Below are 24,852 nucleotides of genomic sequence, written 5' to 3'. Positions count from 1 at the left end.
GGATGAAGTAGCACTCCTAAGCTTCAACTTTACCTTCATATATTGCTTGAAAATGTCGGCGGCTGTGTTCATTTCCACCACAGTATACACAATGAGCTTACAGAACGCTGCAAGCAGGTTTCTTCTTTTGTGCAATGCTTCAATTTTGCTGGCTTCATCATCCTGCTGTCCATCTAGAAACAATTCAGAACAGGAAAACTGTCAGGTTTAAGGACTCTATGTTTAAGTATTTATATATAAAACTGATATGGGCTAGTGGTCATGATTCAGAAAATCAGATCTCAGTTCTGATGGCAATGCACTTCACTGTCCACTGACATGTCTGTTACCCTGATACAGAGATAAATATTTGAACCTACTAAACCAAACCTTTATTGCGCTTGTCCTAAATGTTCCCAATACAGAAAATCCTTTAATCAGTTGCTGACATTTAAAAGCCCCACCTACCTTTGTGTACATGCACACCTCTCAATGACAAAACAAAATTAAAACAAAAAAATAACCAGGCAAACAAGAAAAAAACCAACAACAAAATACCACCACCACAAAAACACAGAAATGCATAAAGAAACAAAGATATTAGTTAGAAAACAAAAAATTAAAAGGTAATTTAAGTTTTGTACAAACCCGCACTATTATTATCATCATCCTGATCAATGAAGACATGATCTAAAATAAAACTGAGTAGTTCAGATTGCAAGGAAGAATCAGGAGTGTAAACAAGTGGCTCCAACATGTCACGTCCTCCTGTCATAATCTGATGGCTGAAGATCATCAACACATCACACAGAATTGTGAAAGCCTGTTAAAAAGAAACCTAAATAAATACTTGTTTGAAAAGCAGATTTTGTTTAGAATAAGGTATTTGCACTTGAGAAAATACTCAAGAACTCAACAGTGTACACAGGCCACTGAAGTCCTACACAACTACAAAGGCCAACTGAATTCAAAATGTGCATAGCTTCACATAGCAGGTTCCTGTATCAAGACTGGGTCTCCAAATAAAAATATTGCACAGATGATGCCAAATTATATGCGAAAATATTGCAAGACTAAAACATGAGAAGCCTGAAACTCCCAAATTGTACCTGACTGATACTACATTCGGTCACTAGGGAACTTTGTGAACTCTGACCATGGTCCTTTTTGCTGTCTTTTCTTAAAAATGTTTCAATCACATTTGTTTAACATATAACATATAAAATCTAACAGCGGAGATTATTCAATCCCTTTAAATCCTAATGCCCAAAACTGCAAAAGTGCAACCAACTTTTTCTTTTGCTGGCTAACTTGTACATCTGATATCAGATTTAAATGCCTGTACTCCACTGCCCCCGGCTCTGACATTCTTCAAATTAGCAGACCAAGGCAAGAAGCTGCTTAGTGCTGTACCTTCTCTTTGGCTCTAATCTCCTAAGTACTTCCATGAACAGGTCTGTTCTCTAACTCCTCAAAGTGAGTATTACTAATTCCTGGTCACAAAAATTCATGTGCCCCTCTGAATTCCCTTGTGTCCTTTCATGAGATTAGAGAAGGGAAGTGGAACCCAGAGGAAGTGGAACATTGTACCTGGGTGACAGGTACCCTGTGTAACCAGGCAGCTCCAGTTTCCAGAGTGTTCACCAGAGTCAGAGTCATACAGCCTCTTAGAGGGACCTACTCAGAGCTTCAGTAATTTTTGTTACTAGCACATTCACACCCTACCCCTTGTGATTATTACACTAGATAGCTCTTTGACATAGAACATGCCTATTAAGCTCCAGGAATATTCTTGTTCTAGCAAGAGTTTCAAAAGCTGCAGTTGTGCGACTCAGTGGACCAGATTTTCCACTTTAACCAGGTTATTATTATCTTGAGCAGCAAAAAGGCTCCTGGCTTTCTATGTCTTTAATTAAACAGTCTGCCTAGAAGATAATCTGGTCCTTCCCCTGTAGAGACGCTTCATTTTCTTTCATTTTAGCATTTTAAAGATCGTTAAAGGCATTTACTTGGAATTAATTCTGCTATCAGTAATCTGTGCTCTTCACTGGAACCTCAAACTCCTATGAGTATTATCCTGGCCAAAGAACTATTTGCTCACAGACTGAAGAGACTCAGCCCCTACAGTTCAATTTAATTTCTTTTTAACTCTGTTATTCTCAGAACTCAGGACAAGTGTTTCCCAATGTCTCAATTCTTTTTGAAATGGAAGCAAAAACTAAGGACCACCCCCAAAATCTTCATGCAAGCATTTCAAAAAAAGTCAGGACTTCTGTCTCCTGTCTGAACTGTCATGCATTACTTACTCAAGCTCAATATCTACATTTTTTAATGTCTGAAACATTTAGGAGCTAAAACTCTCCCCACAAAGGGCAATTGTATAAAGGACTAACTATAAAACTGCTCATCAAGCAGCGTATCATTGCTGAGGCTTCCAAGCATTTGCTACAGTATCTCTGAACAACACTATTACCAACAGAGCAGTGTGAGTGTTCCTAAAGGTGACTCCAAAAATTCCCATTCCCCAACAATAAACTCTCCTAGGTTAAGTGAATACTTTGTGCATGTATAAACATATACACACTCATCTTAAGTAGTCACTTTTTTCCTCCTGATTTTGAGATGCCCAAATTTTTGGAATTCTGAAAAACTGAGGAATATATTGTGTCACGAAGCAACACAGAGAAGGAAGAGAAGGTGCACCTGCATGCATTCAAAGACAGAACTAAAAGAAACCCTTTTAAATTGCTGTCCTTAGTCAGTTTTGAGGCTATGAATCCACAGCTCCACAGGCGATGTGGGTCATTAGCACATGGTAAGCAAGAGGTTTGAAATGGAACTCTCACTCAGCTTATACCCAGAGACTTCTACAGTGCACCTGCAGAGTCATTACTAAAAGTAACAAAAAGCTACTTTGCATAAAACATTATGCTGCCTAAAATTACTCAAAAGAATCAAGTTTAAATGGATTCTGAAATCCTATGTAGAGGAGGAGGACAAGCATACAAGCACCATGTGCACTGACACTCAAAGGGCACTCAGCTTGAACAGCCAGGACATCACATAAGTGACAAAAATATTGGCAAGAGGAACTTTTCAGCTGCTTTAAAGTACAGTATTAGAAGACTCCAAGTAACAACAGCCACTAACCTGTTCCTTAACAGCAGTATTTACATTGGTCAGGTAGTGTTGACAGATTTGACAGAACACTCTCATCTGCTTCTTTAGACGCAGAAGATCCTCCTTTAAAAAGAATGATTTCATGTAACAGTTTTGCTTTTCCAATTGTACAGTCCCATACAGTGCATTCACTTTTACAGAGCATTTCACCACAGACCTCAGTGGTAATATTCAAGTCCAGTACATTATTTTTAAAAATCACCATTACAAATAAAATTAGCAAGTAGTAATTTCCTTAATTTTGTCATTCTGTGTGGCACAGAAGAGATGGCAGTTGGGATGAAAATAGTGTTATTTTATTTTAAAAAAGCAGTAACTAAAAAACCTGTTATGTAGGAGCAGAAAACAATCTCAATAAGGGACAACGTTCCATTAGGTGCTTTTCATTCCTGCTGAAAGTACTACAAATTACATTTTGCTGCAAAACAGCTAGGTTAATCTTCATTTCTAAACTAACTTGTCAGTATTTAGCTCACCTTCTGCCATTAGGCTTGTGATAAAGCTTTAATCACAGTTACAAAAACCTCAAGACTGCTGTTTACCCTTTAAGGAATAAGGTAACAAAACCTCCAAATCCTTCACACACCTATGCTGCCTCTCAACAATCTGTGCAGCCACTTCTTATCAGGTATTTGGGGTTGGAAATGTTAAAAGCCATTAAAACACAGATGGGTAAACTAACCAGCCAGTGGTGAAGTTCATATTCACCTCTAACACCTTCAGACTGTGATTACTCACTGGACTAAAGAAGTCTCAATAGATAGGGGAAAACCACAGTAATCTGATACAGGTGTTCTCTGTTATAAGATCATTAGTATAAGTTACATAGCATGATTTTCCACTCCTGCATCTACCAGAAGCTCAAACTACAACATCCTAAAATAAAAAAAAATTAAAGGAAAAATGTATGTATGTATCCTCACATTAAAATGAGAGTATTGTAGTAATGGATTATTAATTACTCATACACTATTAATGTCATGAGTTCCCTTTGTTTTCTCCCTAGTAAATTGTGAACTTTTTTTTTCTTGTATTAATTACAGGCATGATAATCAAAGTGTTTAAAAAACCTGAAGAATTTCCTTGCCTCCCCTTTGACATAAAGAAAGGTGTGTTAACAGTAACTCCAATAATGAAGTGCAACTCCAGCATAGATTTCCAGTAAAAAACTGGAAACTGCAGGAAAAGTAGGTTTGATTACAGGGATTACATTTTTTACTTTTGAGAAATAATTAAAATGCTTCAGCACTTACAAACTCCATTCTAAACTAGCTAGGCCTTTTGAAAAAAGCCTTTTTTCATTTGGCAGTTCACACAGTGAAGAACCTAATCAACTTCTTCAAGTAATGCTGGATACAGGAAATCTTAATCCTTTCTCTAAGATTTTTCAAGAAGTGAAATTGGAAAGATGACATTTGCCAGAGCTTTGCCCTTCAAGATTACTATACATAGAACCAGAAAAGGGCCTGTCATCATTCCCTGAAAAAAATGAACTTAATCTTTTCACATCTTTATTTAACAATAGATTTAAAAGACCAATGAAGGGTAAAGTAGGATTGTGACATACTGAGCAATAAGAATACTATGACAGTACAAAGTCTTAGATCTCACCAACTTGTCACTGATACTTCAAGGTTTCCAAACAAATCCAAACCCACTACCTAAGAGTAGTAAGACTAACTATACTGTGTTTGGTAACTTCCATTCTACCCCTTCTTGGTATTGTTACTGTGGCTGATAGGTATCACGCTGATTTACTAGTATTTTAAAATTCAGTCAAATTAAACATAATACAAAATAAAATAATATATTTTAAATAATAAAAACAATTAAAGGAAGTACTAGGTTTGTAAAAGTAAAGAATGTGACTACTAAAACTATTAATTCAGAAGAACGTATTAAAAAAGCAGGATTAGGTAGGTATCAAAATAAAAAACATTCCTAGTTTTAATTAATGCCATCACAGTTCCCACTTGATGACACTGCACTATGTACAAATGTTTATTTACTAACACAACTGGAACAAGGCATACCTTTGTGGAACTGCTTTCAGTAACTTTTGCTAGCTGCCAAAGGATTACATAATGAGTACACTGCAGTGCATGAATAACAATCTGAAATCAAAAGGAAAGAAAGCATTAGACAACAAAGACCAATAAAAGACAGCAACAAAAGGTATTTGTTGTTGTGTCTAAAGAACACATTTTAACTACAGACCTGTTCTGGCATGTCTCCATTTTCAATGCCAGTTTTCAATAGCTTGTAGTTGCAGCCAAACAAGTCCCATCTTGATAGGTCATGAGCACTGGAAGCATTGGAAATGAAGCAAAAAGTATTCTTTAACTAATACTTTTTCTACAATTTGAGGTTAACAACTACTAAAATCTCAACTGGTCAAAATTAATTAATTTATTAATTAGTTGCGTTTTTAAATTTATGTTGAAAAAGCCCAGTCACTGAATACCTCCCCACCCAAACCAACACACACACAAAAAATAAAAACCCCAAAACAATCCCATGAAGTTGCATTAAAAAGATGCATCATATTAAAAACAAACAGCCCCCTCACCACAAACCCTGATACTGAATTAAAAACAAACAATTCCCCCACCACAAACCCTGACTGACATGTGCAGAAGCCACTTACTTGTGAAAAGCAGTGATTCTCTTCAGTGTTGACAAGACTTGATATGCATCATCTTCATCAGGTTCCTCCCCCTATTTAATAATCATACAGTGAGATACCTCAAGCAGTGTAGTCTCAGTGAACTGGGGAACTTAATACAACCAAACCCACAAACCCCCAGACTGGGGGCAGGAGAGAGTGCAGACCTGATTCTAAATTATTGATAAAATATTTATCATGTCACATATGCTTTCAGAAGAGTCAGAGAGACAGGGCAGTCAGCAGTTCATATCTAGAGATGGAGACAATGATGTTAAAATGTCTTTTCCAACCTTGACAATTCTAGGATTCTATAAAATAGCAGCTGAGGAAGAGAGAAGGGGAGGGGGGGCAGGGAAGAAGGAGAAGGGAGAAGAAAAGGGAAAAGCCTAGGCTAGTGAAATACAATGTATAATGTAGGTGCTCCTATTTTCTCTGAAGAATCCAGCAGAGGCCACTGTCAGACAAAAGACACTGGACTAGATGGGCCACAGGTCAGTACCTCAGTCTTACTTTAATCACAGAAAAGAATCTCTGAGTGAGGTAAGGGAACTGGTTTGTTCTAACCTTCCTGTAAGTTCTGACAAACTTGCATTTAGTAAAAAGAGTAAAAATCAAAGGGTCAAAAAAGTATCTGTTTGTACATAAGATAAACTATCTGGGGTCAAGAAACTCCTCCTCAGTCTAGCAGAAATAATGCAAGTTTTACTATTCTGTAGTTGCACAACCTATCAAAGAACTAAGGATTTCAACACTTCCACCAGAGTATTTGCCTTTTTCCTTCAAACCAACTTCTGACATCTCATTTCCTTGCTTTACCTCTCATTCTTTCTTTTCATCACAAAGGGAAACAAATGGGCACATTTCTTGTTCGGGATTTCTAGAATGGAATTCTAGTTCAGAACAAAAAGCAAGAGAAGAAAGGAGAGCTTGATAAACTACATGCATCTGAGAAATGTTAAGAATGAAGCTGTCAAAAAGACATTTCCTATGCTCCTCACCAGAGATGAAAAGGAGAAACAAATTTTGTCTGAATGTCAGAGATCCCACATAGTAAAGTTAAGTATCAGGAGATTCTCACTTCTCAGATCAACACAGTGTGGGAACAAAGTTATTTTTGATCTACTAACTGCATCTGCTTGCATTCAGGAAGGGAGGGGGAGTGTTAGAGATTTTGATATTTAACAACAGCAACATGCAACCACAGGCAAGACTAGCAACAGTAGTACATCTGAGGAGAATCCTGGGGGAATTACAATACTACAACTCTCAAAAATGAAGGCCTCAAAAGCTAAGAGTAAAAAGTTTATGCATTTAATTGTTTATCTGAAACTTATCCCAAATTCCCAAAGGACTCTTGTCAAAAGGAGACCAAAATTGAAGACTCACTACAAGAACAGCCTGTGTTCACACTATCACAGCAGCAATATCGTTGTATTATTGCACTTGACTTAAGGGTTTTGAAAACCAGAGGGAAGCTCCCATCCTTAGCTCTGACTTGCAGAGAAAGACAGAAAAAATACTGAAAATATTTACAAGGGCAGGAAAAGGTGATCTTGCACATTAAAATACCTCTTGCAGGAAGTCCTCAAGCAGTCGATTAAACTTGTCTGCCAATTCATCTATTAACTGACTTCTTGCAATGTCAACCCTGTTAAAGATTGTGAACTCTTCATTACAGAGAGCATGGTAGGTTTTTGAACAGGCTTCCAAAACATCTATATCTGTGTGCTTCTCCACAATGTCCCGGATTTGTCGCAGTAAGGCATCCAAATGCTACAAGGAAGACAAGCCAAAGAAGAAAATATATATTATTTTTATTTTCATATATATATATACATGCAAATACACACAGGCATATTTAACAAACCATAAAGAATTTTAAAAGGTCAATTCTGTTAATTACTTCTGTAACTACAATACAGAACACAAACATCTCCTAGAAAATCAGTGAAGCTCCTGAGAAATTAAGTCTATTTATCAAAAATTAAGTTGGAGTTTGTCAAAGACCAAATCACAGAAGTAATTAAAAGTTTGCTACCGTTGGTATGGTCTTATCTAACACTTGAATTTGCAATGACAACTGAACAACACAGAAGTATTTACCTCCCACTCACATAAACATTTATGCATGTTTATGTGTGCCTTAAAAGCTGTATAATTGAAATTTTAGTTTCATAACACTCTACTGTCCACCAACTAAAGCCAACTTCAGCTGTTCATATATTCCTCCCTCAACCTGAGATGCTCACTGCTGCTCTATCACTGCTGGCTGTGCTGTCAACTACACGTCATCACTTTTTAACTCTAATGATTTCCAGCTACTTCCTTCACAATGCAGTAGCACATCTGAGAAGGAGACAGAGATGAGAACAGCTTCAACTTCATCATCATAGCAGATAAAATGAGAGCAGTAACTACATCATTTGTGATCTGGTATCCTTCCTCTTTTTCATGCAATGATGATGGTGGTTTTCTAGCTTCAGTGACAGAAAAAGAGAACTTACTGAGCTGTTTCTATAAGCTTTATCTGTCAGACAGCTATCACAAATATGACCATAACCCAGCAATAAATGTTCTCAAGTTCATTTAATTGGAAGATTTTCTGTTAAAGCTGGCCAGACAGGCCTTAGAAGACTCATATTTTCAGTATCTCTAAGAAGAGCAGTCAGTCACAACTCTGAAATTGAAGTCACACTATCAGTAAGGGTTACAATAATTAAAATCTCCTTTCCACAAAAAAACACTCCTAAAATGGTGACTGAAATTCCAGTGACAAAGTCTAAATTCTGGGACTTTTCCTTTAATGTTTGTGTGTGGAAGTTACTGTACCTTTTCTAATCGCCCCGTTGTATAGATTTCCAAATCAAAGTATTGTGGCAACTGCAGTAAGTTGGTGACTTTTTCTGCATCTACAGAATACTGTAAAATTGGCACAGAAAAAAAGTTTAGTTGATAAAGTCATGGACAACATAATTCATTATAGAACAAGTAAATATAAACAAAGATTAGTAAGAAAATAATAAAACTCGTGGCAAGCTGCATCATTAATTAGAGAAATATACTTGTAAAAATTTCAACAATCATCCATCAGCAAGGAATGGAATCAAACCTACCTTTGCTAACAACTGAGGAAGTGCCACTGCAAAAAGCTCAGTAATTTTTGTCCTGTCATCCAACTGGGTTTTCTTTTCCTTTGCTGTCAGCACCTAAAATATTGGCATTGTGAGAATTTTACAGCTAAAAGTTCTGGTGCAAAGTTTCATTATCATTAATGAAATGATGATTAGGTACATGGACCTCTAAAATTACTGTAACATATCAATGTAAAGCAGGAGGAAAGTGTGCAATTAAAAAAAAAAAAAGAAGAAGAAAAAACCAACATTCAGCATTCAAAAAAGAGATTAACTAAAAAACAGAAGTGAATACTTAGAACAAAAGATTTACCTTCCCTGCAACAAAATACCATGATTGAAATGATAATGTAAGAATGGGGAGCCCATCAGCTTAAAATTTTTAGTAATATTTACTCAATTAATTTGTCAATCCTATTTTCATACAAGCTTTCAACCTGTTCTTAAATGTGTTTCTTACCAAAAACATGACCCAGTCTTGAGAGAAGACTGCTTAATGTCTTCCCAAAAGAGGCTGTCTAAACTCCATATAATCACAGAAAAGCCAACTGGTGGACTGGCCTTCTTTCAAGAGACTATGTGGTGGATTTTCCTTTCCCTCATTTTGTTCTTTCCCACTGAAAATAGTTCCAGCTTTTCCCAAACACTGATTCTAGTCCTCCTTTAAAATCAATACTGTTTTCAAAATCAATTTTTATTATCTTTACTAGTACAAACAAATGCAGTAATTTGAACAGTACCAAGCACGTGCCCGAGTCCAGAAAAAGCAAACTAGACAGGGTAGTCAGATGTGGAGACCAAAGCTCCATCTCCCATCTCAGTCCCTTCAGCAGCAATAGCCTATAATCTCTTCCTTGTTCCCACAGTGGCCCCACAGAGCCATTCCCACATCCCCAGATGAGCAGTTTTTTGCTTCCTACCCTTTTCCCCGTTCCTCTTCCCACCGGAGGATGACATTCAGCCGCTTGCCGAATTGTACACAGCATGATTTCAATCAGAGCGCTTTCCTGCCTGTCTGTTAAAGCTGAAATTTAAGAAACAGATGTTAACACATAACTTATTTTTCATTTACCACAAGGATTGAGGTATGTTGGGATTTTTGTCTGGGTTTTGGGGGTTTTTCCAGCTTTTTTGTTTAAGGCAAATAGACAGACATGTAGACCAACAGCTCGTTTCTGGAGATGGGGGTCACAGAGAGGATATAGTAAGTAAGTACCTTAAAAAACACCACCAGAAAATACTGAAAAATTTAGGGAATATCACTGGATGGGTCACAGGATAGGATGGAATAAAGACTTAAGTTTTATAATTATTTTACTTCCTTTCTATTTTTCAGAGGTCCATTTACTAGGACCTATGAAATACAGAATTATACCAGGGGTTTTGTTTGGGTCTACTGTCATCAAAGAAATTATGTTACTTTTCCTTATGGTAGTTTTAACAATAAATTAACCAGTTTCACAAGTAACTTAGTTTCTCTATGCCAAAAGTGCAGCCTGAACTTGTGGAACACCAAGGCAACATTGCATGCTAATTCCTTCTCTTTTCTTCTAACCATGGCTCTTGTGTAACACTTCCATACCAGGTGGTGATCTCTTTCTACACTTCCTCACATTTCATAATTTGTATTAGTGACTTCTTATAGTCATGGAAACAAAGAAAATATTTGTAAACATAGTTTTTCCTTATTTCAAGCCTAACAAAAACTGCACAGCAATATAAACAAAGATCTACAAAAATCTCTTACGTTCTTCTCCATTGAGAGGCTCCTCCAGCAGAAGACTGTTCATACATTCCCAGTCCTTCAAGAGGTCTGTTGCACAGTCCCACATGCTGTCCACAAGATAAGCAGCATGTTCATGCAACTAAAATAAGAATATATTTAAGTATTTTATCAGCAATGAAGATTATTACAGAACTATAATACAGAGTGTTTCTCATGCTTGGCTCCTGCCTGTGGCAAAAATACAGAGCAAGTTTTGCAAGCTCTCTAGTTAAACAGAAGATTTTCTTCCCCAATTAACTTAAAAAGATGAATCCAGATCAACAGCTACAATGAGTAGTGCTACAAAATCTGTCAGAACCTGGGGGATAGGTGGGTAGGGATTGTGGGATTTTTTGCTTTTTTTCTCTGTCCCCTTTTAAATCTATCAATTCACAATTTCTTTACACTTACACATCATCATGTTTGTCCGAGTAGCACTCACAGCCTGTCTCAATACTGTACTGACATATCTTTCAAACAAACACAGCCTTACAAAACAGTCTTTTGACCCCCATGTTGCTCCAACAACAAGAAAACCAGGACATGGACCATGGTAATTAACCAATGAGTGGGAAAAAAAACAACCAACAAAATTTAACTGACAAAAATTAGAACAACAACAAAAATCCCACACACACACCACAAAAACAAGGACATCCCTGAAACTCAACTTACTTCACTTTCCAAAAAGAAAAACACTAATGTCTTCACAAGATTAGCATTTGGACTTTGTCTTCCTCTCCTTTTGAGAATTCCATCATCTTCAGTATCTCTGCGGCTGAAAAGCCTAAAAGAAAAATTATTTCTTGACAACTTTCTTCTTCATTGCCTTCATCATAGTCAATTCACATCAAGATGTGAAAAACTTTCCAAGGTTTTTACACACTAAATACCTTGTTGCTTTGCTCCATATTTTACTTTGAAAGGAAGTAATCTGGGACAAGTATCATTTGAACAATTTCAAATATGCATTTTATATATGCTGAGTTAATATGCCACTGACTGTTTCCAGTGGGATGTATGATTACAACAAAATGCTTTATAAACATCAATGATAATTGCAGGTGCTTGAGGTCCTATGCTCCTCCTCAGCAAATGCTATTTTCTGAACCTCCCTACAGGAGACTTTAAAGCAGCTAAGAAATATTGAAAGGAGGTCTGAAAAATATCAGATGGAAACTCTATTTTGTTCTCCTACACACCTGACATGCTGGCTTTTTAGTGGATTTTTTAAATGAAAATATTTTATGAAATGGTCGTATGGGACAATGGGGAGGAGGCAGGCACAGGGGAGGAACTACAAATGGGAAAACACTCCTGATGCAAGCCCAAGTTTTAGGCCCCAAACTACATACGCATTTTAAGATGTTTCACAGGGAGAATGGGAAAGGAGAAGACATAGGAACATTTTTATTCTATTCCCTGAAGGAACAAGCTTTCAAAGTGAAGTCCAAACTTCTATTTCCCATTTAGAAAAACTACAGCAGTTTAAAAATTAGAGTAATATTACATTGCCTCTTCTTTCTTAAGGCCACTTTATGTTTCATTTTTTCCTTCTCTTGATTAAATCTAATGAGAACCATCATATTAATGCACACAAATCTACAGGACCAAGAAGTTAACTGTAATTTCTCCATCTTACTTTTTATAAAGAAATTCCCCTGCGGCAACTGCCACTGGCCGATGAGCTGAATAAACCAGGTGGTAGACATTTTCACAGTCTTCTGCAGTCAGAACTTCTTCACTACTCCTAGGGGTAGGGATGGGAAGAAGAAAAGAAAGAAAGAAAGAAAAAACCAAAAAGGCTGAGTCAACAAAGTATGAACTCTAATGAGGGAGATGGAAATGAATGAGAAGCTAAACCTTTTCCTTCAATTTATCATCCTAAAACTCCAGTCTTAGCTCCAAAGTCTGCCTGAACAAAACACATTGATGAAGTATGAGCTATTGCTAGAAGGTTATGCTCAGGAGTTCAACTACTGTGTAACATTCAATATATTCTGTGTTCTTCATTTCAACCCTTCCATGATAGGTTTTAACTATAAGTCCCTAGCCCTTACACCTACTGAACTGAGGGAGATAGGCAGTAACACTGTTCTAGACAGATTACTTTTGGAATTTCATTTTCTTTGAGTGTAAGAGGCACAGACATTTCTACAGCCTTCAGATTATCTGAAGTGTCATGCTGCTGGCCTCACCCACAAGGCCAACACTGAAGTTTTGATATTTGTTATATGTCAGATAAGGTAATATACATGTACTTACTGTAAAACAAGAGTGAGTAATTTTATTGCTTGGACTGCAACGTCATATTCTTTGTCAAGAGTCATAGACACAATTCTATCCTAAGAACACAAAAAAAATATTTTTGAAGAGGAAAGATGTGTAATGCAATTTTAAAAAAAATCATATGTACTCAAAGTAAGAAATAACACTAACCTTGAACCGACTGGTGAAGAGTTCCAATTTGGAATTAAGTTCCTTATTATAGTAAAGCCCTTGCAAAGCAGTTAGGCATTTGAGTCTTACTTCTCCTTGCTAAAATAAAAGTAAGAACTGAATTAAAAGTCAAATATAGGATACTGATGTGATCTTCATGTCATACAGGATAAGCTTCTTTTACAGTGAGAATTAATTCAAAAACAAAGATTAAATGCTGTCACAATACTCTACGAATAATCATGTTAATAACATAAGGATATAACCTTCTTTGTAACAAGGCAATGAAGCAACAAAAACTAACAAAACCCCCCAAGGTCTTCCTGCAGTTACCATCTCCATAAAACTAAATACATCTGTTTCATTCTTTCTAAACACTCAAGATATTTGTATCATAGATGACCACTCCTTGTTCAATCAAAATTATTACATAGATAAAGAGAGCAATACTCCTCTTGAAATACAAGATCTGCTTCAGCAGAGAACATGTTCTAAGGTAAAGATGACCTCACTCCACTGCCAGAGGTTACTGGGTTTTTACACCAAGCCAATGAACAGCACAGCAAGACTGAGCATCCCTCAGTTCTTTCACTTAAAATTGAACAGCTTGAAGTTTCTGATGCAAGAACTGAGGCAATGTGCTGACTCAATAATGAGTCAGGGAGTATTTGTAAACCATATTGACCCCTCCAAGCAGAGAATAATCTCTAGGTGGTAGTTGGTAAATAACAGCTTCAGGCACTAACCAGCACAAAAGGGGGTTTTTCCCATACTTTTTGCAGCTAGATGAGAATGCCAGAGTTTCATAACTTGACAAAACAGAGTACTGCCAGGCTATAGGGATGATGTGTTAACTTGAAACAGCTGAGCATGATGAACTAGAAGTTTGCATCAGCAATAAATAAATAGAAAAGACCATTTGCCTACAAATAACAGTTTCTTTAAAAAAAATCTACATGTACTCTCTAAAAACATTCAAGTCTGGCTTATATGCATTTTGAAATGCCAGTACTTCTGAGTGATAAGGACAGCAGTGATCAACTCAAACAGTTAAGAGATCCAAAGCTAGTCTGGAAAGATCAATAACTAAAACCAAGGAGTTCTGCTCCTTTTGCTCTGTGCCGTTTACCTTGTCATGCATAGTCCATCCCACATACTTTAAGTAGCTGTCATTGAGGAAGGCATCACTGTACATTTTCATCCATATTCCAATCTCCTCAATGCAGATGGCTCTTATTTCAGCAATTGCATCTCTGTGGAGAGAAGTGGGGCAGTAAGTTCAAAGAGATGAATAATTAGAAATAACCTGCCCCCAGCTTCCAGAATAAATTAATGATGCTACACATTACTTACTGAGAGAAACTTACCGATATCTATGCACAAAAACACCCTTAAATATTGCATTCATCATGTTTTCTATTTCATCCTGATTTTCTTGAAGCTGAAAGAATGTAGAGAGTACATAAACAGTGAGCAGCACTTTTACAGTCAGATCAGATGGTGCTGATGCTAGACAAACTAAATTAACATTTACAATGTGACCATTAAATCCTTTCACAGATCTGTTTCACAGTACAATATGCTATTATTTAAGAAATTATACCTACCACAGTATACAAATTTTAGTAATTCTGGTTACTGGGAAACTGTTCTTCAAGTGTAACAAAGACATCTTGTGTTTCTGAAAGGCCCTTCTTAATTTGTAAGAAAGCCTGATTTAATTTTCTAGTAACATCATTGCCTTTTTACATATCTATGTATCACTCACACTAGGACAGGCCCTGCACACATATTTAACAAAACTACATTGAATGGCTTGTTCAGAGATCAGTCTCTAACTGCAAGATCTTTGGGAGGTGATCAGAAGGAAAACTTGTTAGTTTGTCTCAACTGTCAGGAAAAAAAGCCCTTAACAGGTAACAATACAAATGTTGAAGAGCACAGGTGAGATGTTTCCTTTGATCATGAAGAAGCTATTCTTAACGTCTAAAAACCAAAAACCTAAAAGAAAACACACATCACCACCACCACCCAAAAAACAAACAAAAAACCAAACCACCAATTGCCCCAACAGTACAAACTGAAACCTGATTGAATAAGGGCTTTCAACAAGACAACATTGTCAGCAATGAATCAGCAAGTCTCTTTTACACAAAAGAAAGAAAACAGAAGTAGACTGCATTTTCAACTTTGATAGTGCTTTCTGTACATGAAAAAAGCCTTATCTGAAGCCTTTAAATACATTTTCTGCTGAGATCATTACTGACATTATAAAAGCAGTATTTTGCTCCAAGATCACGGAGATCTTCTCTAGAAGCCAAAACCTGTCAATGTGTGGTAACTTTCAATACATATTTGATGTAGGAAACTCCTCAAGAAATACAACAAAAATGTATCTATTACTGATTGCAATCTCTCTCACTAACCTCACTGCAACACTACTATTTTTAAGACTCTACATTTACTTCTTTTTACAGAAAACCAGACAGTAGGAAGCACCTTGCTAAGTTGTTTAAGCATTAAATATGAACAACCTGAAGAGCTAGAGACAGATAACTACCAAAACCAATTAGAGAACAAGATTAATTATTAGTGGCCATTTATGAACATTCATATTTATGAATACTTAGTTGGACTAACCTCCTTTCTCTTCTGTAGTAAGAGTTCCAGCCTATCATTAGCTCGTTTCCCAATGATTTTATTTCGTTCTGCTTCATACTGCCGCTGTGTGTTGTCCATGTTAATACTTAGATTTAATGCCACATTCACTAAAGCAGTCATTAGTTTCATGGCTACAAAAGTAAGTGAAAAGAATAAGGATTATTTAAAAGGTTACCTGATCTAAGAAAACTTAGAAGAAAAATCTTGACACCTCTTCTGGTGAACCCTTGCTGTATCTATGAAAATATATTTAGTGTAATTTTCTGATACACAAACTTATGCAATGTTTTACCAAGCACTGATTCATTATTTATCAACACAATAGATGCAATATTGCTATTCTGTTCTTTTTCATCACTTCTTTAATGTAATAAGCATTATTTTTATTATATGTACATTATTATTATTGAGAGATACAGAATCTGTTTCCTCCCCAAAATGAAGGAAGAACGTAAGATTAATAAACTTAGCCCAAGAAATACTAGAATAATGTTATCAGAGTCAGTTGGACTGATACCATTCAGTCTTAAACATATAAGAATTTTTTTTCTTCAAAAGGAAATGTCTTAGACAACCAACACCACTATATCACACCAGTCTTTTCTACTCAATTTAATTTTAAAAAGGTGCAGGTTTTCAAAAGATTCATTTATTAGCAGAAGCAGAGAAAGCCCATTAGCCAACTACAAGTTAGAAAACCAAAATATACAACACACTTGCGTGGGATTTTTGTGTCCTTTTATTTTTAGCTCAACCGTTTTAAAAGAGTGCAGACAAATACTCCTTTTTCAGAAAATAAAAGGTGATCAATTGTGTACTTGCTTGCCATGTGAGCTTCTGTAGTAAGGCATAAAAGGGCTTGCACTGGCAGAGCAGACACTGAAAATTCCTGTGCATGTATCACCAGCATAAAGCTAACGAGCAAGGCTTAAAGACATGCAGTTACATTGAAATATCATCTCACACTGTGATCTCCAAGACTAAAGAGCAAGTCTGAGTTAATCACAGAAGCTGAAACTAACAGAAGTACCAGTAAATATGGATACAAGGATTTTGCTGGCACTCTTTTCCATATAAAATATGATCTTCAACAATGCAAATACTAAAACTCAGATGAACACACAAAACCAACAGAATTCACTGCTGATGTGAACAAATGAAAACACATGGCTTATAAAAAATATTTTGTTTGAAGGAAACTAACACGCAACAGGGCAATTTCTGCAACTTTTATTCAGGCACAACCAATTTAAAAAAAAAAAAAACCAAAGGTAATAACTTGCTTTTTAAGACCTAGAATTGTATTAAGTCATATAGCGCAACAGTCAAAACTGATGATACAGTAGAATCTGTAAATTCCCCTGAAATAAAAAGTGCTGTTTCTCTCTCCATAAGAAATGCTCTGGCTGGTAGAAGTCACACAGCAGCAGTCCCATGTGCAGCGTGCTAATGTAAATTCAAGAGGGCTATCAAGTATGCAGAAGGACTGACAGACATGACAGTCAGGACTGAAGCCAGCTGTAAATCAGCCAGGTCAAGGGAAGCTAACAATAATTACTTCCTGTGTGGCAAAACCTCAGTTTCACACTCTGCCTCATTTTACCTCGCTCAAAGTAAAATTGTTACCATAACCTCACATAAGCTGACAGCCACACAATGCCATTCACAATCCTTCCTCAGTTATCAGTGCAAGTTTAGGACTCCTTTATCCAAGAAGCTCATCCTCTGTCCACACAAATACATGTTTCTTTGAAACATTCCATACTTAACTCATAAAGGATTTCTTCACATTTAACATACTGGGAAAAAATTGTATGAAGAGGTCAATTACATACAACACAAATAAATTTAGAGACTATATTACTGATGAAAAAATTATTTTAATGATTTCTAATGCAAAGAATGGAAATGCTACTTTACATAGCACCATGGCCTCAATTGTAGCACAATTTCAGTTTGTAGTAAAAATTGCATCCAACATAAACTACAACTTCTGTTTGACTTAATGCAGAGCATGAACAGGTTCAACTGCATTTGAGATTAAAAGACACCTACACCCTTATTTATGATCAAAGACAATCTAGTAGAATCAACTAGATTTCCTTCTATTTACTTTTCTACTAAAGGTAACAAAAATTAAAATACCAGAGAGCTAGAATGTTTAAAAATAGTGCTGTGTTTCTAGTAACAAAACTCCAAGATAAAAAGCTGCCCCAAAGACGAAAACTATCACAAAATAAAACACAAGTTGAATGTTGAATATCAAGAAGTTCAAGCAGAGTAATTCTGTCCTGTGCAACACAAAACATTAAATGTAAGCAATACCCAAATAAATGTAATTAATAGTAATACCCAAATAAATAGAATTCACTGACCTGCCAGTGTGCTAGTGTGCCGAAAGGCTCTGACCTGTGAGTCTGACAGGCCTGTGAGCAGGGAAATGACAGTGTCCATCATGTACTCATCATAGATGATGCTGTACTGACACTGTCGAACGAGCACTCCAATGAACTCACAAAAACTGGATTTGAACTTTTTCCACTGGGGGCCAGCCATAGTTAGTGGATAATCTCCACTATCCTATTAAAACACAGAAAAGGAAATTCTTTCAAACACTTTAAAAGTTATTTCATTAAATAAAGATTAAGAAGAGATACGTGCAACTTTAAAGCCAAAATCTCAGAGGCCTTAAAAATGATACATCAGAAGAATATGATTCCATAAATATGAATATACTTTGCAGCTGAGGCTTGTTATAACACAAAGACAACATTCTAACTACTAGTTCCCCTTTTTTGTTTGACACAAAGTAAATGGAAAAAAATTATTTGCCTTACAAATCTTTGCTACACTAGAATCATCACACGAACAGTTAGGTGACAAGTTTAGGAACAGGTTGGGATCATAAGGAAGTTGACAGGGAAAGGATTACATAACAGACTTAAACTTACTAAGGCATAAAATTACCTACTACAACACCTCAAATATAACAAATGTGTGCCCTCTCCTGATATGGGAGCCTTTACAAATAATGGTGAAACGACAGGGACAAATAAAGAATCGTTTGTGTCAGTGCCACTGTGAACAGTTTCTTTAAGAGGCTGAGCAACAAAACAGGTTGAAAAATAAAGTAAGTATCCATGAAAAGGGATTAGAAATCTGAGAGCTGCTCATTAGAATTCTATTACAATAAAGAGTCAGCATGACATAGTGATAAAAAAACCCATGTACCAACAGTCCCAGGTGTGGCTTTATGAATTTCACACAATATTGCCTTAGAGTAGTCAAATCTATTTATGCATTGAGGTAGTTTTAAGGAATACTAAAATTCCTTTAAAGAAAAGGATATTACAATATCTCCTCAGAGTTATTGATATTTTTAATTATTGGAGGAGTGGCAGTGGAGAGAATTGTGTCTGTACTAGACAAATTTGGAGAGGAGGTTTTAAAGTTACATTTACGTTCTCTGAACACAGGATGAAAGGAACACCACTCAAACCCAGGAAAATCAAAAACAAATGAAAGCCAAATGAAACAAACAAAAAAACCAAAACAAAAACTGAATAAAAACTACAAAAAAAAAAAAAAAAAAAAAAAAAAAAAAAAAAAAAAAAAAGCAAAACAAAAAGAACCCCATCACCCATCAAAAAAAAAAAAAAAAAAAAAAGAAAAGAAACCGATACATCTCATTTACCCCAACACTCTGTGGAACAGAAAGTGACAATTTAAAGGGAAAAAACTATAATCCCCATCAAACGAAAAGCATTAGTCTTCAACTGGAAAACAATCAAATTTAAATCCCCACGATTTGTAGATTAATGAATGCATAGAAATAAATTCAGCAACCATTTTAAGAGACAATATAAGGCCCCATATAAACAGCAAGATAGGGAGGCATCCCCCAGTGCCACCAAAGTAGGAGTTCCCACTATTCAAAAACTGAAAGTCAATATTGATTTCTTAAACCATTAATAAAATAAGTTGTATACATGCAGAGCTTTACTTCTTAGTCTTTTAAGTTCAGTGAAATAAGAGTTACAAATTTTATGAATGAAAATGTTTAACTCCATATTCTTGAAACAAATGTCTTGAAATAATCATGATCCAGCCAGATTAGGACAGGTAAAAGGAAAATAAAAATGAATACATAACCAGCACTTCGTTAAATTACCTCATCAAATTCTTCAGTCATTTTTCGGATAATTTCAGAATTCTGCATATGTCGGAACATCTCTGCTGTAACAACTCCTACAATTTAGATATAGGTCATTAGCACTGTTAATATGAAAGCTGTAGATGGCAGATGACATACCTCCTGCTACAATGTCAAAATAACCCATTTTCACCAAACCTACTGATTACACATGTATATTTTTAATAAATTTCACTTTTTTTCTTCTATCATTCCTGTATAACACATACATGACACCTTTTATTTATGTGGGGTTTAGTCTTACGCTTCTTAAGAAGTGTATTTGTGTGCATGTACACACACATCTAGAATTTACTCATTCACTCAATCAGAAGTCAAAGGTACTTGTGCCAGGCCTCCGTACCAGTGAGCATTCCACCATCTGAAGTGACCTTTTGGGACTCAAGATTCTAAATAGTGCAAGACAATTTCCAACAGCTGTATTGCTACTTCTTCTCTTCTGCACTATAATAAACAGAGTACTTTCATAAAATTTCTATTTGTCTTGGCCTCAAATTGTTAGACCTCCCAAAGTTTACTGGAAAAATTCATGACAAGGATCATCACAGAAATCATTAAAGGATTCTGCAGCTTTATCTTGTAACAGAAATCAAAAGGTCACTATTCCTGAAAGTGCAGATAACCTCTGAGGAACACTGTTCGCTTTCTGGAGATTCACACTCATTTAAAAGTTCATCAGGACAGAGAAGCACTTGAGCAGAACAAATTACATCCAGTCCTCCTCTACCAAGCATCGTGACACTGCAAGGCAAGTTACCTTCTCTTCAAGAGGAGGTGAGAGATAAAAGAATGGAGGACATGGAAATGAGGAAAGAAAAATCAGAAAATAAAGAAAAAATATGGAAACACAACCTTACTGTAGACAGGCTACCATAAAGCTCTTCATAATATCTTTTGAAACAAGCATGTCTACAAAAGCTATGAAGCAACTTTAATCAATGATAAAACACAGGTACATCCAAATTAGAATTCCAAGCCTGAATACCCTGAACTACTAGTGAGAGGAGAAATGATTTTCTGAAATAATAGCAGGAACAAAAGAAGAAGCAGCACATGTTAAGTACCAGTACTGATTTCTATCTGCTGTAAATACAAAAGGCTTAATCAAGACTTTAAACTACATTATAGGATTTCTAAACCTCCTGCTCCCACATTCAGAAATACTTGCTTAACTCCACGAACCTGAAAATGTAAACTAGCTCTGGGGATGAAGCAGTCTTACAGCCTCAGTGGTATGAAAGCAAAGACTGAGAATCATGCTGTAATATTGCTTAAACAGATGAGTAACCAATTGAGTATCTTACCTTTGCAGCCTGAACACTGAATAAAGAAGTTGATGAGATCAAGAAGTGCTATATCTCGGTCATGTTTGTATGACTCTATCCAGTCATCCACTACAGACTGAAAGAAAACAAAAAGGCACTGCTCAGTTTTCATAAATTGAAGACATTGTTACTTAACTGCTTTCAAGTAAGTAATTCTTCTTCATCACTTTAAGTAACTTGAAAACTCTCTTTTTTGATTATACAGAACGAAATGTTTAAATGTCCTTTTACTGCTGTATGTTCTCAAGAACTCATTTGATTCTATAAACATATACCAGTACAAAACTGACACCTGAACATAAAGCACAGGAATACCACATCCTTCTACAGTAACATTTTTGGGAAGAACCCAAAAAATAATTGGGGTATTTTACAGAATCAGGTTTTTTATTTACACCCTCCCCCTGCTGTGCCAAGCCATTGATATTTCTTTGAAGATATTATTTGTACATTTAATTCCAACAGCTACAGCTCCCTATATTCTTCAAAAAATGTGTCCCTTGGATGAACTTTGCTTCATCCACATTTGCCATAACAGGATGAACAGCACTGCCCTACACTCCATGGATGTTAATTACTCTGTAGTCACTAAGCCAAAGAGGAATAAGCACGTTTTATTAAAAGACCTTAATGTGAAGCGACTAAACCTGTGAAAATCATTTTGAGAAAACAGAATTTACATGCAATTATGTTTTAACCATCCATTTGTAGAGTACAAACCATCTACTGCCAAGGTCATAAAACAACAGACACACAATTTTATTAACATAGGTACAAGAGACTCTCTGTAGTATCAAGTTTTCATGTTTGACTTCTTTTAATATGTCAGTACCCTTCCCTAAATGATGGAGTAATTCAGAATTTCAAAAGACAGCTGGACTATGCACCATCTCCAAGGCTTCCTTGTCTGTATTCTCAGTGCTCACTCTCACAGCCAATATTGCTGTGAGGACAAATAAAACATATTGAAGAAAAATTTCTGAACAGAGATACAGCTAAATCCCTCTTCCCTGAATCTCAGATTGTTTATAGTGTCATGCACAACTGTTGTCAGCACAACAAAAACAATGAAAAACTCAAAGTGAAGCTGTCATGCTCTTTCCAGGAGGAAAAGAACCTATGAACTGGACCTGAGTGGACTGACCTGAAGGGATGAATGAAATATGGAGAAAACAAATTCGGCTTCTAAAGAAGGCCATCATGTAAGAACTGAAGAATGATAGGAATGGAATAAATATTTCCATTAGGCAGCCTTGTGTTCAGAATCTATTCAATTTAAAGAAGTGCCAGCAAAACAGTTGTTTCATGAAACATTTTGTTTCAGTGAATGAACCACCACTTTCTGCCAGGGAAGAGACACCAATTCACAGGATCACAGAATGGATTCCATTGGAAAAGACCTTTGAGGTCGTCAAGTCCAAACCATTACTTAAGAGCACTTTGTCAACCAATTCAGAAGGTACAGAATAGAATTTAAAATACAACAGTTAACTTAAAATTATTACCAAAATTTTCCCAGATAAGCAAACACTGAGGGCCATGGAGGAAACTTTGTACTCTGACTGCTGAAATGGACTTTAGTTTAAAAATAATTAGAGAAATTTTTTTCTTCCTAGTTTTAAAAAAAATGACCACAATTCAGGTATCAATTTGCCAATTCAACAAAGTAATCAGACCTGGCAAAGGTTCATTTTGCCCTTAGAAAGCAAAATATTTTGACTGTATATAATTTTAAACAGTTAAAAATTCATGAAGATACAATTACTGATTACTGGCTGAACAAGCTGCACACAGAGCAACAGTTAGAGAAGTATTGCTTTTCCATCTGCTTTGAAATAGAACAAAACCAATGATGGGGAAATCAGAATTTCTCTGTGCAAATACATCCAAGTAATTTGTTCTTGTTCCCAGCTGTAAACCTTGAGAGAACTGCACAGCAACCCAGCTTCCTGCATGTGTATTACAGGAGCAGCAAACTCCAGATTTCCAGAGCTAAAGATAGTCTTTCCTCCACACTGCCAGGAGTCACATGAGTGAGTCAGCAGCAAAGCTTCATGGCTGACAGGCTTACACTTATTATACTTTAACCCTATCTCGACTGGGGACTCACAGCCAAGCAAACACTCCAGTTACCTACCTGAATATTTCAAAAAACCAACAAAAGCAGTGCTGTATTTCTTAATAGTCTGACTTCCATCCTGTTAGTAAATGCAGTGGGGGGAGTACCTAATGCAGATACTTGAAGGGGTTATATCTACCCTAAGTTGACTTGGCCAGAGTGTATTGCTACACTGTAATTGGCTGGAATTTGGGTCAGGAAATTTAAAGAAGAGCTTGTAAGTTTTAGCTAGTGATTTTACTTTGCATGAGAGAAGAGAAGCAACTATTTATTTTCAGATAATCTAAGCTCTGGATGCATGTAAAAACTACAGATTCTTGTTAAGTTCTATGACAACAACAAGTCTAAGCCACATTTGTATTTAGTTACCACCACACAAGAAGGACTTTAAAGTTATGCAATCTAAAATAACCTTTCTTTGTTCAGGATACCAAAAACTTATTTTGAATTGTAGTACAAATTTCATCACTTCATATGTGATTATTCATGAATAACATTTAGAAATGAAAAATCAATTCATTAAAATTCAAACATCAACAAAGCAAAACCACTTTATTTTTATTCTTATACAGAAGTAAAAACAGCAAATTGAAGGGGAAAAATTACTTTAGACTTCATTTGATTAAACTGCATGTAGAAGAAAATATTGTTATATTTAAATTGTATCCACATCCCAGCCCAAGAGCTATCCCAGGCCTTACCTGCATAGCACTCTTGCCCATTTTAACTACTTCAAAGAGCATCATGTTTTCCACACCATTCTGTTGGTGATGTCCATTCATCCGATTGGGACCACCGGGTTTCCCCCCTCCGTTTCCACTTTTTCCCTTCTCTGCTGGTCCTTTTTTTCCTTTTTTACAGGTCTGCAAGCACACACACAAGAGGCTTTATTTAATTATCATGAAGTATTCAAAAAAAGAAATCATTATCCATACCATGAAAAATATAGGCAAGGCCTTGGATTTTCAGCAACCATATTTTTAAATGTCAGTGTATCTGTGTGTCTCTGTGTGTATGTTTACATATATATAAAATAAAAATTCAAAAGTTGAGAACAGCTGATCCTGAGTGATACAGAGACCCACAAGAACACTACAGGCTCCTCCTTCATTTAAAATCTTTAAGCAACTAAATATGTGATTAGTGATAGTGTACAACACAGATCTTTCTCATGTTTAAATTGTAAAACAGATTACACATATTTCCTTTTAAACAGCTAAGGCAATTTCCTTAACACATCACAAAGTCTCCTCTGCAATTCATTAACCTTTTGTTTTTTCATCTGACTAAGTTGGCAAGGGGGGTGAGGAAGAGCAGACAGGTGTGTCTGTAGAAAGAGCATAAAGTACAAATGACATGACCATTGTATAAA

General features: G+C 36.0%; 1 protein-coding gene across 4 annotated transcripts in view; it reads right to left on the bottom strand.

Moving 5' to 3' along the window:
- The window catches only part of STAG2 (STAG2 cohesin complex component), a 74,094-nt gene that overhangs the window by 10,796 nt on the left and 38,446 nt on the right, over positions 1–24,852 (bottom strand). For all 4 annotated transcript variants that reach the window (XM_058032528.1, XM_058032531.1, XM_058032530.1 and 1 more), the window contains exons 4-25: positions 24,182–24,343; positions 21,341–21,437; positions 19,995–20,071; positions 18,199–18,403; positions 15,803–15,954; positions 14,530–14,603; positions 14,292–14,415; positions 13,163–13,261; positions 12,989–13,068; positions 12,366–12,473; positions 11,399–11,510; positions 10,706–10,823; positions 9,879–9,982; positions 8,941–9,033; positions 8,657–8,746; positions 7,397–7,600; positions 5,807–5,877; positions 5,377–5,464; positions 5,193–5,273; positions 3,130–3,222; positions 628–802; positions 34–173 (exon numbers count right to left, since the gene is read on the bottom strand). In XM_058032528.1, coding sequence (XP_057888511.1) covers positions 34–173; positions 628–802; positions 3,130–3,222; positions 5,193–5,273; positions 5,377–5,464; positions 5,807–5,877; positions 7,397–7,600; positions 8,657–8,746; positions 8,941–9,033; positions 9,879–9,982; positions 10,706–10,823; positions 11,399–11,510; positions 12,366–12,473; positions 12,989–13,068; positions 13,163–13,261; positions 14,292–14,415; positions 14,530–14,603; positions 15,803–15,954; positions 18,199–18,403; positions 19,995–20,071; positions 21,341–21,437; positions 24,182–24,343 — 2,547 coding nt within the window. The remainder of the gene's footprint in view (positions 1–33; positions 174–627; positions 803–3,129; positions 3,223–5,192; positions 5,274–5,376; positions 5,465–5,806; positions 5,878–7,396; positions 7,601–8,656; positions 8,747–8,940; positions 9,034–9,878; positions 9,983–10,705; positions 10,824–11,398; positions 11,511–12,365; positions 12,474–12,988; positions 13,069–13,162; positions 13,262–14,291; positions 14,416–14,529; positions 14,604–15,802; positions 15,955–18,198; positions 18,404–19,994; positions 20,072–21,340; positions 21,438–24,181; positions 24,344–24,852) is intronic.

The sequence above is a fragment of the Melospiza georgiana genome, chromosome 12, assembly GCF_028018845.1.
Source record: "Melospiza georgiana isolate bMelGeo1 chromosome 12, bMelGeo1.pri, whole genome shotgun sequence".
NCBI classification, from domain to species: Eukaryota; Metazoa; Chordata; class Aves; order Passeriformes; family Passerellidae; genus Melospiza; species Melospiza georgiana.
The sequence above is the reverse complement of the archived record's forward strand: the minus strand, read 5'-3'. Positions and strand labels throughout refer to the sequence as shown.